Source organism: Macrotis lagotis, chromosome 1, assembly GCF_037893015.1.
Source record: "Macrotis lagotis isolate mMagLag1 chromosome 1, bilby.v1.9.chrom.fasta, whole genome shotgun sequence".
In the NCBI taxonomy this organism is placed as follows: domain Eukaryota; kingdom Metazoa; phylum Chordata; class Mammalia; order Peramelemorphia; family Peramelidae; genus Macrotis; species Macrotis lagotis.
In genome coordinates, this window is record NC_133658.1 from 40,079,311 (window position 1) to 40,093,896 (window position 14,586).

General features: G+C 45.5%; 1 protein-coding gene across 3 annotated transcripts in view; it reads right to left on the reverse strand.

Moving 5' to 3' along the window:
* URGCP (upregulator of cell proliferation) overlaps window positions 1-14,586 on the reverse strand; it is a 51,818-nt gene that overhangs the window by 28,945 nt on the left and 8,287 nt on the right. The window contains exon 1 of one of the 3 annotated variants that reach the window (XM_074198421.1): window positions 10,298-10,519. The exons of the other annotated variants lie outside the window; for them this stretch is intronic. Within the exon in view, the coding sequence (XP_074054522.1) occupies window positions 10,298-10,311 (14 nt within the window). The 5' untranslated portion in view covers window positions 10,312-10,519. Of the gene's footprint in view, window positions 1-10,297; window positions 10,520-14,586 lie in introns of those variants that run through there. 3 annotated transcript variants of the gene reach the window in all.

The window sequence follows — 14,586 nt, forward strand, 5'->3', positions numbered from 1 at the left end:
CCCTTTGTTCCCACATCTTCAGGTCTGGTTTCTCATCCCTGCCTGACTTGACCTCCCAGACTTTGGATCTTACAACGAGTGGATTTCTGAGCCATCAGATTCCTCCATGCTTCCACTACCTCCACTAATTTTTCTAACTTAATTGTGTCCCACCTGATGGTGGGCATCAATTATCCCCCTTTCTGTTTAGACCAGGGGTTTATGAGCCTTTTGTGTGTGTGTGTGTGTGTGTGTGTGTGTGTGTGTGTGTGCATGTGTGCGTGCGTGTGTGCGTGTGTGTGTGATAGACCATTCCCCTCCCCTCCACTTTTGGCAGGCTGAATCCTTTCGCAGAATCATGTTTTTAAAATAATTGAAGGGAATGTTAAATTTCAGTTAGAGATTAGTGAAAATAAAGATGTCATTCTTTTTTCCCATACAAAGTTCATGTACCTCCTGAAATCTATCCCTGGAGACCCCAGGTTAAGAATCCCTTATCTAGATTAATTCTCTGTCCTGATTTCTCTTGGTCTGAGTCTTATCCTCTTGCCACCCACCTCTAATTTGAAAGTGGGAGATAAGGTCTGTTGGACAAACCAAGATAAAAAGACAGGGAAGAACAGACTGTTCATAGGTTTGAATCCAAAGGCAACCTCTCTCTAGAGAGTCTATGTCAAAAGCTGGAATGAGGAACAGAGAAAAACCATGAGCCAGGTGGTGGAGGAGGGGACTATGAAGTCAGTAGGACCAGAAGTCAAAGGGGTTGTATCTGGGGCCCATACAGGAAAAATGCCTAAACCTCCTTAATACAAAAGAGGAACTGAAGCAGCAGCTCCATCCAGTACTCTGTCCCATAAATGATTCCGATTCACATTACTAGAACAGCCTTTGGAGATCTATGCAGAAGTATGGCCCTGGGCTGTTATTAGTCCCATTTTACAGATGAAAAAAATGAGATTTGGAGACTTTTGGTGACTTGCTCAGGATCAGTTGTCTAATGTTAAACAGATACCAGGTGGACTGTCCAGAACCCTAACTTGAAGGGTCCTAGACATGAAAGAAGGTATGACATTGGACAAGTCATTTGACTCTTTAAGCCTCAGTTTCTTCAACTGTAAAATGAATGGGTTTGGGGGGGTGGCTAGGTGGCACAGTGGATAGAGCACCAGCCCTGAATGAAGTCAGGAGTAGAGGAGATCAAATCCAGCCTCAGTCACTTAATAATTACCTAGCTGTGTGGCCTTGGGCAAGCCACTTAACCCCATTGCTTTGCAAAAACTAAAAAAAAAAAGAATGGATTTGATGATGATATCAGGTGTTCTTAACTATTTTGTGTCCTGAACCCCTTGGGGAGTGGGGTGAAATCTAAGGATTTTCTCTCAGAATTGTGTTTTCAAATATACAAAATACATAGGATTGATTATAAAGAAAGTCAATTATGTCAAAATACAGTTATTAATAAAAGATCCCAAGTTAAAAACCCCCTGGATTAAATGATGCCTAAGGTCTCTTTTAGCTACAATCCTATGGGTCTTGGTTTCCTTTTCTAGATAAAAAGCTAGACTAGATAACACTGCAGCTCTAAATCTATCATCCTAAAATTAATGATAATAGCTAACATTTACATAGTACCTACTATGGGCTATGCACTGTGTAAAGCCATTTACAATTTTATCTCATTTGATCCTCACCAACAAACCTATTATTATTCCCATTTTAGGGAAAAGGAAACTGAGGCAAACAGAGGTTAAGTGACTTGCCCAGGATCAATACAACTAGCAAGAGTCTTGAAACTGGATATGAACTTAGGTTTTCTGATTCTATACCTAACATTTTATAAATGGAGCTCCTGGCTGTCTCTGAACTATATTCCGAAGACAGATTTGTCTTCTAAAACAAACAGAAACCTACTTTCATTACATCAGTTTCCTACATTAAAATCTCAAATGACTCTCCATTGCCTAGAAGATAAAAGTCCAGATTTCTTAATAGCCTGGCTCTCCTAAGCCTTCTGCAATATGACCCCAATCTATGCCAATTACTTGGCTGTCCTTTCCTATCAAACTTACATACTTGAAAAAAAAAACAACTTACATACTTGGCATCTCTTGTATATGCCTTTCATTGGGGCTGGGCACTCTTCCCCTCATCCCCACCCAGACTGCTCCTCTCTGCCTGTCCAGATACTATCCAACACTGAAGACCAAAATAAAAAAGCAAATTCAGAACAAAGGTTCAATGTGGAGTGGCAGGCTCCAAAAAGCTAGTCCTCCCCTTGGTTACCTTGAGAGTAGAATGTCTGAAATGAAGCAAGGGAGAACTGCATTACATCCTGCCCTTATCAGACACTATCCGGACTATTAACATTCAATTCTGAACATCACATTTTAGGAAAGACATTGATAAGACAGTGAGTGCCCAGAGGAAGACAAGCAGGAGAGCTTCAGATCCCAGGATCATCACTTTTAGGCATGGGGAATGGGAGAGGAATAAATTTAGGAAACAATATACACAATTGTGTCATTAGGTAAATAGAGCCAATTTGAAAAGACAACAAAAGCCTGTCCAATAAAGGTACATCATCAAAGGTAGGGATATAACCCTTCTTTCTAATGAGTTTTTGATTGGAAGAAAGGGAGGGGATGGCAGGTAAAGAGGGCAGGGATATGTTATTTATAAGGGTTTTGTTTTTAATTGTGTTGCCAAAACCAAACCAGAGACTGAATTTTATGAAAGTGTTGAAAGGTTTAAAAGAATTTCTCCTATATTATCTCATTTGAACCCTCATTTTGTTCTCAAGCTATAGGAGCTCACTTGGTGAAGGACTCATTACATATCTACGAAGATGATTCCCATACATACATATATATGTATATATCTATCTGTATCTATCTCTCTCTATGTATATATATGTATATATGTATATCTCAAGCCCCATTCTCTCTCATATCTTCACATTTCACAGCCTTTTTTGGACATCTCACCCCAACATGCCCAAAGCATGCCAAAAACAATTCAAGATTCCTCCCTGCCCCCTAAACCTTCCCCCCCTTCCAAACTTCTAAAATTATGGAAGGTGCTATAGTCATTCAGGCTAATAACCACTGGTTGTTAAGCTTTACTGCTCACTCTCATTCACTCCATATACTTATTTCTTTGCCAAATCTTTTCTATCTTTACAGCATCTCCCTGCATACAGAACCATAATCCTCATCATGTCTCACCTGGATTAATTAGTCTCCCTTGCCAATCTAACTGGTCTCCCGGCCTCAAATCTCTTTCCTCGACAATCCATCCTCCATTCAGCTGCAAAGGGGATTTTTCTAATAGGTCTAAACCATGTCACTCTTTGGCTCAATGAGCTCGGGTAGCTCTCTTACCTCTAGGATCAAAAAATAAAGTCCTCTGATATTTAACTCTTCATAAACTAGACTCTTCCCCCTTTTCTGATTTTCTCATCATTTGACTCTCTTCCAACACACTTAATGGTCTAGCTATATTGGCTTACTTGCAATTTCTTGGATATCACATTCCTCTCCTATCCTTTGCACTGTTCTTAACTTGAATCCTGGAATTCTCTGGCCTTCTGAAGATGATTTCCAATCCTTAGTTCCTCTGGCTCCCATTAAACCTTAATTCTTGTGAGGGTTTTTTCCTGGTCTGCAGACTAACCAGTCTCTCCTTTCAGCTTATCTTTCCACTTGCTGTTTGTATCTAGTACATTTCTAGTTACTTTTTGCCTCCTCCATTAGAATGTAAACTTCTTGAAGGCAGGATCTTTTTTGCCTTTCTTTGAACGGTTGTCCTTAGCTGATGCCATGTTTATTAGTTGTCTCTTTCCTGTATCCTTTTCTCCTTCTATACAATTTCTTTCTTTCTTTCTTTCTTTCTTTCTTTCTTTCTTTCTTAGGTTTTTTTTGGCAAGGCAAAAGGGGTTAAGTGGCTTGCCCAAGGCCACCCAGCTAGGTAATTATTAAGTGTCTGAGACTGGATTTGAATCCAGGTACTCCTGACTTCGGGGCTGGTGCTCTATCTACTACGCCAACCTAGCCGCCCCTTATACAATTTCTTTAAATGATTTCTTCAACTCTGTTGGATTCAATTTTCAACTTTCAGCTAATGATTTCAGGTCTACTTAACCAGCCCTAACCTCTCTCCTGACCTCTCAGTTTATTTAACATCCCAAATCAAACTTCCTGAAAATATCTTAAAAGAAACATGTCTCAAAACTGAATTCATCATCTTTGCTCTCTTTCTATTACTTAGTCTCCCAGTTTCACAACCTAGAAGTCATCTTGGATTCACTCTCTTACCCCCACGTCCAATGTGGTGTCAAGGCCTATCAACTTCACTACTGCACTATCTCTTGAATATCCTTCTTGTCTTCTAATGCTGCTGCCCCACCCCCAATATTGCAATAGCCTGGGGGTGGGTTTGCCTGCCTCCAGTCTCACCCCATTCCAAACTATCCACACCATTCAACCCCAAAGTGATCTTTTTAAAGCATAGGTGCCACCATTTCTAAATCATAGGTGCTCCCTCATTACAAAGACTAACAGGATCATCTCTACACTGACAATCTAATAACACAGACAACATTTTTTCCTCTAGATTCTCATCTCTTTAGGATGGCAGGAGATATGTGACATCATCTCTTTTTCAGGACCATTATTAATTTTTCTGTTACTCAGTTTTGAGATTTTTTTTTAGAAAATCTTTTAATTTACATTGCTGCCACTATGCATATTATTATGGAACCATTTCTTTCACACCACATCTGTTCATAAACAGAGCACTTTGCAAGAGAAATTTCTTGGAAAGTATGTCATGTCCAAGCAAACCACATCAGTGAGTTAAAAAAAACTAGAAAAAATAGATTGGAGGATTATGATAGCTGTCTTCAAATTTCTGGGAGTCCTTCAAAGACTAGTTAGAAAAATAAAAATAAAAATTTAAAGGGGACAGGCTAGGAGATATAGATAAATCACTGGCCCTGGAGTCAGAAAGATCTGAGTTCAAATTTGACCTCAGACATTTACAAGTTAGATGGGTGATAATGGTAAAGTGACTGAAATCTGATTGCTTCCAGAATATAAAATAAAATGACTCTGGTTTGGTCCCATGGGGAAGAATTTCAAACAATGAGTTGCAAGATTTATGGAGACAGATTTAGGCTTGATGTCAGGAAAAACTATCTAATAATTAGAGCCATCCAAGGCCAAAATGAACTTCCCTAGAGGAGTGAGATTCCCATCACTGGAGGTATTCAAGTGAAGGCAGAAGGAAAAGCCCTTGTTGGGGATATCATAGAGGGGAGTCTGATTCAGATCGGGTTGTTGAGATGTCTTTGAGTTCTCAAGAGAGTTTCTGTGATTCTATGAAAACCCTATTCTCTTGCTTCCTTAGGAAGTCTTCCTAGATTATTAGATAAAGTCTACAGTGTGGAGACACAGCAGGCTCTTAATACATGTTGATTGATCTCTACTTCCTCTCAGGAACTTTAGGACTTTGGCCTGTAACATCCCTTTACCAACTAACCATACACCACTTTATGACCTTGCTAGCAGCATTGTTTATTTTTCAGGATGATGTAGTAGATAGGGGTTCTGGCCTTGAACCTGGGAAACCTGGGGGGGGGGTGTCAATCCTGCCTTTAACATAAATTGACCCAGGGCAAGACATCTAACCTCTTAGGGCCTTAGGCAACCATTTTAAAAGACTGCCTATCATAGAGAAGCTGCATATCCAGTTTTGGGAGAAGGCTTCTCACCTGGTAGTTTCCCAAATTAATGAACTCACAGGTACAATCCCTATCTCTCCTGTCATAATTTAATTTTTTGAATTGCTATATGCTTGGTCTTTCCAAATAGATTCAAAGACCCTAGATGGTAAGGAACTGCCTTAGAGGTCAACATAGGCCAGATGCCTAAATAATCTAGACCCAGGGATTTCCTTGAGCTTCATTTCCTACAGCAGAGAGAGTTAGCCTCTTTTCTTTATCACTGTCAGCCTGGGTAGCATCTAATCCTCAGCATTTCTCAGTCTTTGGGCTCAATGGTAGCTGCTTCCCAATTCCCCATACCTCCACTTGAAACCCCAAATCAGGGTGGTAGGAACATTGTGATCAGTTCCAAAACAGGTTTGTCTCTCTTTCCTCCCACCTTCCCCAAGGGAATGGTTTTTGCCTTTTGTCTGCATCCCCTAAACTTAGTACAGTGGCTGGATAAATACCAGGCAGGTAGGTGGAACGGCAGGTAAGAGCACTAGGTCTGGAGTCCGGAGGACCTAAGTTCAAATGTACCCTGAGATACTTAGTAGCTTTCTGACCCTGGGCACATCAATTAATCTCAGTCTGCTTTAGTTTCATCTGGAGAAGGAGAATAATAAAAATTATAAAAGGGGATAACGATAAAAACCCCTCCCAGGTCCTAGGGCTGTTGTGAGGCTCAGAAGAGCCCTTTGTAAGGTTTTTATTGAGCCTTAAAAGAGATTTATAAATGCTAGCTACAATTACAGTAAGCACTTTAAAAATACTTGATGACTGGTCCTCTTTTACAGTATGCCCCAACCTGGGCTCTTCATCTATCCTCTACTCCACCCTCACCTCATCTCTTCCAAAAAGGTCTATCTTTTTCTTCTCTTTCCTAATTTCCTTTTTTCTCTCTCTTTCCTTCTTTCTTCTTTTGGAGGCAGTTGTGGTTAAGTGACTTGCTCTGGGTCACACAGCTAGTGTCTGAGGCCAGTTTTGAATTCAGGTCCTCCTAACTCCAGGTCCAAGGTTCTATCCACTGGATCACCTAGCTACTCAAAGGTCCTCATTTCTATGGAGGACAGTGTCCTCCAAGCTGCCCAGGTTTGAAAACTTGATGGAATCTTTGATGCTTCTCTCTCCTAATCAATTGCCAAGTCTTGGATAAGATCTAATCTAGGATAAAATATAACAAATTCTTCAAGTAATAAAGTCCTCCATCTTCTTTTTCCAGCCTCCTTCTCTTGCTTCCCTTTGGACACATTTCCCATCTCCTCCTTTCAGAATTCCAGCTCAGGTGTCACCTCCACCTTCAAAACTCTATTGTTTTGCCCAGATGTTAATTCTCTCTTCCTCCTCCTCAAATTGCAGAGTATTTATCTCGGTCCACTAGAGCTATTTCCCTTTTCCCAGTGGAACAGAAGCTCTTGGAAGGCAGGAACTGGGTTTTGGTGATGTTGGGGAGGGGAGAACTTTGTATCTCCAACATTTAGCAGAGTTCTGGCATATCGTAAGTGTTTTCTAGAATTGTTGGCTTCTCCATGGCCGAAGAACCTGGCTTATTTGAAAGGAGCCATGTGGCAGACCCGAAGGGTATCCATGGGCCAGGGAGCCTGTGAATCTTGAACTCATGGATGCACTATCCCCTTTATGCCGTTGGATTCATAAGTTCCCAGCCTGGCTGGTGCCTGCTCCATAGACAGTTATAGTGCCCTGTCCCCATCTTCAACTGTGCATATCATTTTAGCATCAATAATCAAAGACAATTGAAAAGGAAATGCCATTGGGGCAGCTGGGTGGCACAGTGGATAAAGCACCTGGAGACAGGAGGACCTGAGTTCAAATGTGACCTCAGACACTTAATAATTGCCAACTGTGTGATCTTGGGCAAGTCACTTAATCTTGTTGCCTTGCAAATACAAAAAGAAAAAGAAAAAAGATCTTAAAAAAAAAAGGCCATCCAAAAAAAAATGGCTTAAAGGAAATGCCATCCACATTCAGAGAAGGATCTATGCGGACCAAAGCTCAGTTTTCAATTTTTAAAATTTGTCTTAGGTTTTATGATTTTTCATCCTCTTGTTTTTTCTTATTGTTCTGATTCTTCTTTTACAACATAAATGATATGAAAACATGTTTAAATTAACATAGTTATATATGTATAATCGATATTAGATTGCTGTCAGGGGAGGGAGAGAGGAGGGTAGGAGGGAGAAAAAGGTGAAACTCAAAACCTTACAAAAACGATTGTTGAAAAGTATCTTTGCATATAATTGAAAAAATAAATTTATGAAAAAATAAAATATTTTTAAAAATTTTAAAAAAGAAAAGAAAAATTCCTGCATAGGAGGGAGACAACCCAAGCTTGAATTCCATCTCCTAGTTTACTATGAGACTTTAGATAAATCACCAGACCAATCTAGGACTCAGTTTCCTCATCTAGAAAAATGGAAGTAAGGGTTGTTGGGTTAGATGATATCCAAAGTTTCTTTTAGTCGTAACAGTTTGTTGAAATGATTCATGTATAAACAATTTTATATAACGAGTGACACGGCTTTAGTCATCAGTTACTCAATTTCTCTAGGCTTCCAATTCCCTAAGCAGCAAAAAACTGGGAGAGTTGGCCTAAGGCAAGAATTTTTAACCTGGGGTGTGTGAACTTTCCAAAAATATTTAGATAGCTCTATTCCAATATAATTGGGCTCCTTTGTGATCGTACTAATCTTAAGGCTTTAAGGACCTTATTCTGTGAAAGTCTGCCAAAGGGTTCTGTGACACACAAGAAGTTAAGACTGCCTGCCCAAGGGGAGGCTAGAGCACTGGCCCTGGAGTTCAAATCCAACCTCAGACACTTAATAATGACCTAGCTGTGTGGCCTTGGGCAAGCCACTTAACCCCATTGCCTTGCAAAAATAAAAAAAAAATGTGTGGCCAAGATGTTCTTGAAGACCCTCATTCTACTCTACAGGGGCACTGGGGATGGACCTGAAGGACTGGGTTAAAAACCTTCCAAGAACTCGCTATGTGACCCTGAGAAGGAGCTGGGCCTTTCTGAGCCAGGTTTCCTCATCTGTGAAATGGGAATGAGAATGGATGAAGGGAGCAGCTGCTTCAGGGCTGAGTGCCTTGTCAGTCCCTACAAACAGGTGATATGCTACCCCCAGAAACGGCACTAGAATTTCACTAAGAACAACAACAGAAAAGCAGATTTAGCTTGAGCCCAGGAAAGGCAGTGCAGATCCCTGGGCTCTTGGTTTAGTTTTCATACCTAATTCCTTTCTAGAGCCTTGGAAAATTACTGGGCCTCAGAGAGCTGAGGACTTCAGGGGCATAGTTCCCCGCCCCCCCCCCCAGCCTCTCAAGAGGCTCTGACCAAGCCCCCACCCCCACTCCAACTGTTACAGCAGGTCAGGCCAGAAAATGGGGCCAGTGCAGCGGTCGGCCCCCTGCTCTGGCCGGGAGTCTTTCCCCAAGTATCATCACTGAGTCTGACCGCCACATGATGTGGTACTCAATGAAGCCCAAATGTATGAGTGTCCGTGGGAGTGAGACAGACAGAGAGACAGAGAGAGAGAGGCAGACTGAGAGAGACAGTGAGAGAGAGAGACAGAGAGACAGAGAGACTGAGAGGCTGAGAGACTGAGAGACTGAGAGACTGAGACTGAGAGACTGAGAGACTGAGACTGAGAGACTGAGAGACAGAGACAGAGAGAGAGAGAGTGAGAGAGAGGCTGAGAGACAGAGAGACAGAGAGACAGAGAGACAGAGAGACTGAGAGACAGAGACAGAGAGAGAGAGACTGAGAGACTGAGAGACTGAGAGACTGACTGAGAGACTGAGAGACTGAGACTGAGAGACTGAGAGACTGAGACTGAGAGACTGAGAGACAGAGACAGAGAGAGAGAGAGAGAGAGAGAGACAGAGAGAGACAGAGAGAGAGACAGAGAGACAGAGAGACAGAGAGACAGAGACAGAGAGAGAGAGAGTGAGAGAGAGAGAGACAGAAAGACAGAGAGAGACAGAGAGAGACAGAGAGAGAGACAGAGAGAGAGAGAGAGAGACAGAGACACAGAGACAGAGAGAGACAGAGACACAGAGACAGAGACAGAGAGACAGACAGAGACAGAGACAGACAGAGAGAGTGTGTGTGTGTGTGTGTGTGTGTGTCGAGGGGGTGGGGAGTGAGAATGGGGGGCGGGGGGCCCCGGCCCCGAGCCGCGGCGGCCCGGTCGGCGGCCCGGCCTGGCCCAGGGCCGCCCAGGGCCAGGCCGGGGCCGCGGGGGGCGCAGGCCCGAGCTCGCAGGCCAGGCCCGGCGCCCCGGCTCCGCCGCGCCCGGCGCCCCCCGCCCCCCCGCCGTGATTGGACCTGGGCTCCGCCGAGTCTCACGTGTCCGGGGCGGCCCCCCCCCCCCCGGCGGCGGGTCCCGTGTCCCGGGGGGGGGGCCGAGGCCCGGAGCGAGGGGGGGGGCGCCGGGCCGGGCCGGGGGCTCTCCCTCCCCGCGGCGCCGGGCCGGGCCGGGCCCAGTCCCCCCCGGGGGCCGGCGGGCGCGGGGCCGGGCCGGCAGCACTCACCCTGCGGACGCCATGGGGGCCGGCCGGGCCGGGCTCGGCTCCGCTTCCTCTGCGGCAGAGCGGTGAGTCACGGCGACTCGGGCTCGGCCAGGAAAGCCCCGGGGTGGAGCCTGCCCCGGAGACAGCCGCCGATTGCACAAGGGCCGGGCTCCGGGGCGCTGCTCCAGGGACGGCGCTGGCCGGGGGGGAGCCGGGCGGCGGCGGCGGCGGCGGCGGGGGGCGCGCGGGGCGCCCGCATCCTGGCCCGCGCGGCGGGGCCGGGGCCTCCGGGAGGCCGAGACGCGGCCCCGCGGCCCGGGGGGGGGGGCGGCGACACGTGACCGCGCCCGCCCGGCGGCCCCCCCGGGGAACCAGGCCCCCCCCCCGGGGAACCAGGCCCCCCCGGGAAACCAGGCCCGGCCCGGGGAACCAGGCCCCCCCCCCGGGGAACCCCCCCCCCCGGGGAACCAGGCCCGGCCCGGGGAACCAGGCCCCCCCCCCCGGGGAACCAGGCCCCCCCCCCGGGGAACCAGGCCCCCCCCCGGGGAACCAGGCCCGGCCCGGGGAACCAGGCCCCCCCCCCGGGGAACCAGGCCCCCCCCCCCCGGGAAACCAGGCCCGGCCCGGGGAACCAGGCCCCCCCCGGGGAACCAGGCCCCCCCCGGGGAACCAGGCCGGGACCGGCCTCGGAGCCCGCAGTCAGGGTTCGAATCCGCCGGCCGCCGTGTCCCCGCCGTGCGACCCCCAGCCCCCTCGCCCGGCCCGGGGCCGCCGTGTCCCCGCCGTGCGACCCCCAGCCCCCTCGCCCGGCCCGGGGCCGCCGTGTCCCCGCCGTGCGACCCCCAGCCCCCTCGCCCGGCCCGGGGCCGTCGTCTCCAGGAATGGCGGACACGCCCGGCCCGCGGCCGAAGCGCAGGCCCCGAAGCCGCCAGAAAGCAGGGGCTCCCCAGCAAACCGCCGCGTGAAACAAAGCTCGGCCCCGGCGAAAGCCGCCCCTGTGCACCCCGACAGCACCCCGGGGCCACGGCCAACGCGGATGGACTCGCCCCGTCCACCAGGGCCACAACCAGGGACAACCCGGGCTGTCTGCAGGGAGGACACCATCTGTGTCCAGAGAAAGAACCGCGGAGTTTGGGCAAAGACGAGGACTTTAACTTCAAAAAGACCCGTTATCTTCTGTCATTCCGCTGGCTCTGATACTTGCTTTTTCTCCCTTAAGGATAGGATTTCTCTCATCACATTCAACTGAGATCAAGATAGACCGTGGAATCAGTGCAACGACTGGCAAATGGCCTTCTGTGGGGGGGGACCGGGAGGGAAGCAAGATTGGGGGAAAAATTGTAAAACTCAAAATAAATAAATAAATAGATTCATAAAAAAAAAGAATGAAGAACAAACAACACCCTATGGATTCCCTGGGAAATATTAGTACATGATTTTGATGAAATACAAAAAAAAAGTAAAAATTAAAAAAAACACTGTTCTTAGAACCCCTTTAGGTGAGGAAATGGAGTCCCAGATTTCCCCTGTCACACAAATCCCAGGCTGTTTCTGGACCTCAAGGCAGTAGCCCCAATCTGCAAGAGTCACTCCTGTTTCTTTTCCCGCTGTAGATTCCTCACAGCTGAGATAAACCCCAGCCAGGATGGGATTCCATCTCTAGATTTCCAAACATGTAGCATGTGACCTATGGGATCTAGGGGGATTTTCAGTCTCTCTGGCCCTCAGTTTCCTCAATAGAAAAATGAGAACCAGACTAGATAATTTCTGAGGACTTCTTCAGTAGTCAACATAGTTAAACCAAGGAGAGGACGTTCACCTAAAGGATGGAGATTCCATTGCAGCTCTACCATTTGCTCCCCTTTCCCTAGTCTTTAATATTTGGGGGGTGGTGGACAATGGGGGCCATACAGCTAGTAAGCTTCAAAGAACTCAGGTTCTCCTGATTCCAGGGCCTGAGCTCTATCCACTGCCAACTATCTATCTGTCCTACATTCTTAGTATCTTTATCCATAAAATTGAAAGCATTTGGATATGACCCTGGAGTCCCTTACAGCTCTGAATCTGACCTTTGACTTAATAATTGGTCTTCAGGGTCACTTTTATTGCCTCAAGAGATCATCTTTCCTATATAAAATGGACACAGAGAATGGGACTATTTGTGATTCAAGCAAGGGAATGGACTATTGGGAGGCAGCATCACTTAGAAGATAAAACAGTTGACCCCGGTTTCTGGCTGCACCTCTGCCGCTATCTTGGCAGGACTTTTCACTTCTCTGGACCTAGAGGATTGTTGAGAGATTTAGATGGAATGATGGATTTATAGATGGATTAGTCAGGAGACCTGGGTTTAAGATCATGGTCCCACAACTTTGCCACTGGAAGATTCTGTGAGACTTTGGGGAAATCACTTCACATCTCTCCTGAAGGGGTTGGGTTGTGGATAGATCAAGTCCCCTGGGCTGATTTATTGTGGTAAAAGAAACCCTTCACTTCAACAAGCATATGTGACCTGCCCAAGGCCATCCAACAGCAAGACCCAGAGAGGGATTCCAACCCATCATGAAAGCTCTTACCATTGGACCATCCTATCTTTTCTGATGGAACAATAATAGGCAAAAACCTGCACTCAAAACTATGATACTGTCCTGTGTTTCTGATCTGACTGACTCCTACTTTTCTATTCTTCCTACACCTGTCTTCCATATAACTGAAATTCATACTTGATCTACAACTCTGTGCCTGGAATGAATGCTTTCCCTTCTCAACTCAACTTTCTGATTTCCTTCAGGTCTCAGCTAAAGCTTTCTTTTTCCCCAGTTTTTATTTATTCCAATTAATGTAGCAAAGATAATTTTCAACATTTTTAATTTTTTGGTTTTTGCAAGGCAATGGGGTTAAGTGACTTGCCCAAGTCACACAGCTAGGTAATAATTTTGAAGTACTGAGGCTGGATTTGAACTCAGGTTCTCCTGACTCCAGGACCAATGCTCTTATCCACTGCACCACCTAGCTGCCCTTCCACATTAATTTTTGTAAAATTTTCTTCCTCTCATTCTTCCTTCCCCTTCCTCCCTAAGATAGCAAGTAATCTGATGTAGGTCATACTAATACAATCATATTACCTATATTCCTATTAGTCATGCTATGAAAGAAGAATTAGAACAAAAGGAAAAAAAATCACTAGAAAGTAATAGCAAAAACAAATTTAAAAAAAGTGAAAACCATCTGCTTTGATCTGCATTCAGATTCCATAGTTTTTTCCTTTGGATGTGGAAGATGACCTAAGTCTAGCATGGTTGATCCTCATACATTATTGCTGATGTTGTATATACTGTTCTGGTTCTGCTTACTTCATTCAGCACAAGTTCCTGTAAGTCTTTCTAAGTTTTTCTGAATTTTGCCTGTTCATCATTTCTTATAGAACAATACCATTTCATTACATTCATATACCCCAACTTGTTCAACCATCCCCCAATCGATGGGGAATTCACCACAAAAAAGCTCCAATTTCAAAAGAAGCCTTTCCTAGTTCTACTTTTTATATTTTATATTTGATTTATATATTATATTTTACATTTTACATATAATTTTAGGGCCTTCATTAAGAACTGCCCCTGCCATTGTATCCTTCTGTAGCTTTTTATAAATGTTTGCATGTTGTCTCCTCCCCCACCCCACATTATGAGCTCCTTGAAAGTAGAGACTATATATAGATAGATAGGTGTTACCATAGACAAGAACCAGGGCTGGACTTGGAATCTAGAGACCAAAGTTCAAATTCAGCCTCAGATGCTGGCTAGCACCTGGGCAAGTCATTTAACTTCTGTTTGTCTTAGTTTCCTTAACTGTAAAATGGTGGTCATAATAGCATCTACCTCCTAGGATAGCAGTGATGATTAAATATGATAATATTGGACTTGTTTAGTATTAATCCACTGAACTGCACAGAGTAGGCCCTCATAAATGCTTGTTCCCTTCTCTTTTTGATCTTTCTTTGGATTCCCAGCACTTAGAGCAGTGTCTTCCTCATTGTACTCACTCAATAAAAGCTAATTGACTGTTCTTCAATGTGGATACAAAAATAAAAATGATGCCCTAATGACACCAGAGATTTGGAGCTGGACTTCACAGACCATCTGATTGAGACCCCTTATTTTAGAGAGGTGTTGATGTGACCTGCCCAATGTCATTGACGGCAAGACCCAGATAGGGATTCCAACCCACCATGAAAGCTCTTTCCATTTCTGATGGAGCAGACTGTAATAGAAAAGCAAAAATTTGCACTCACAACTATGGGTCCCAGGAAG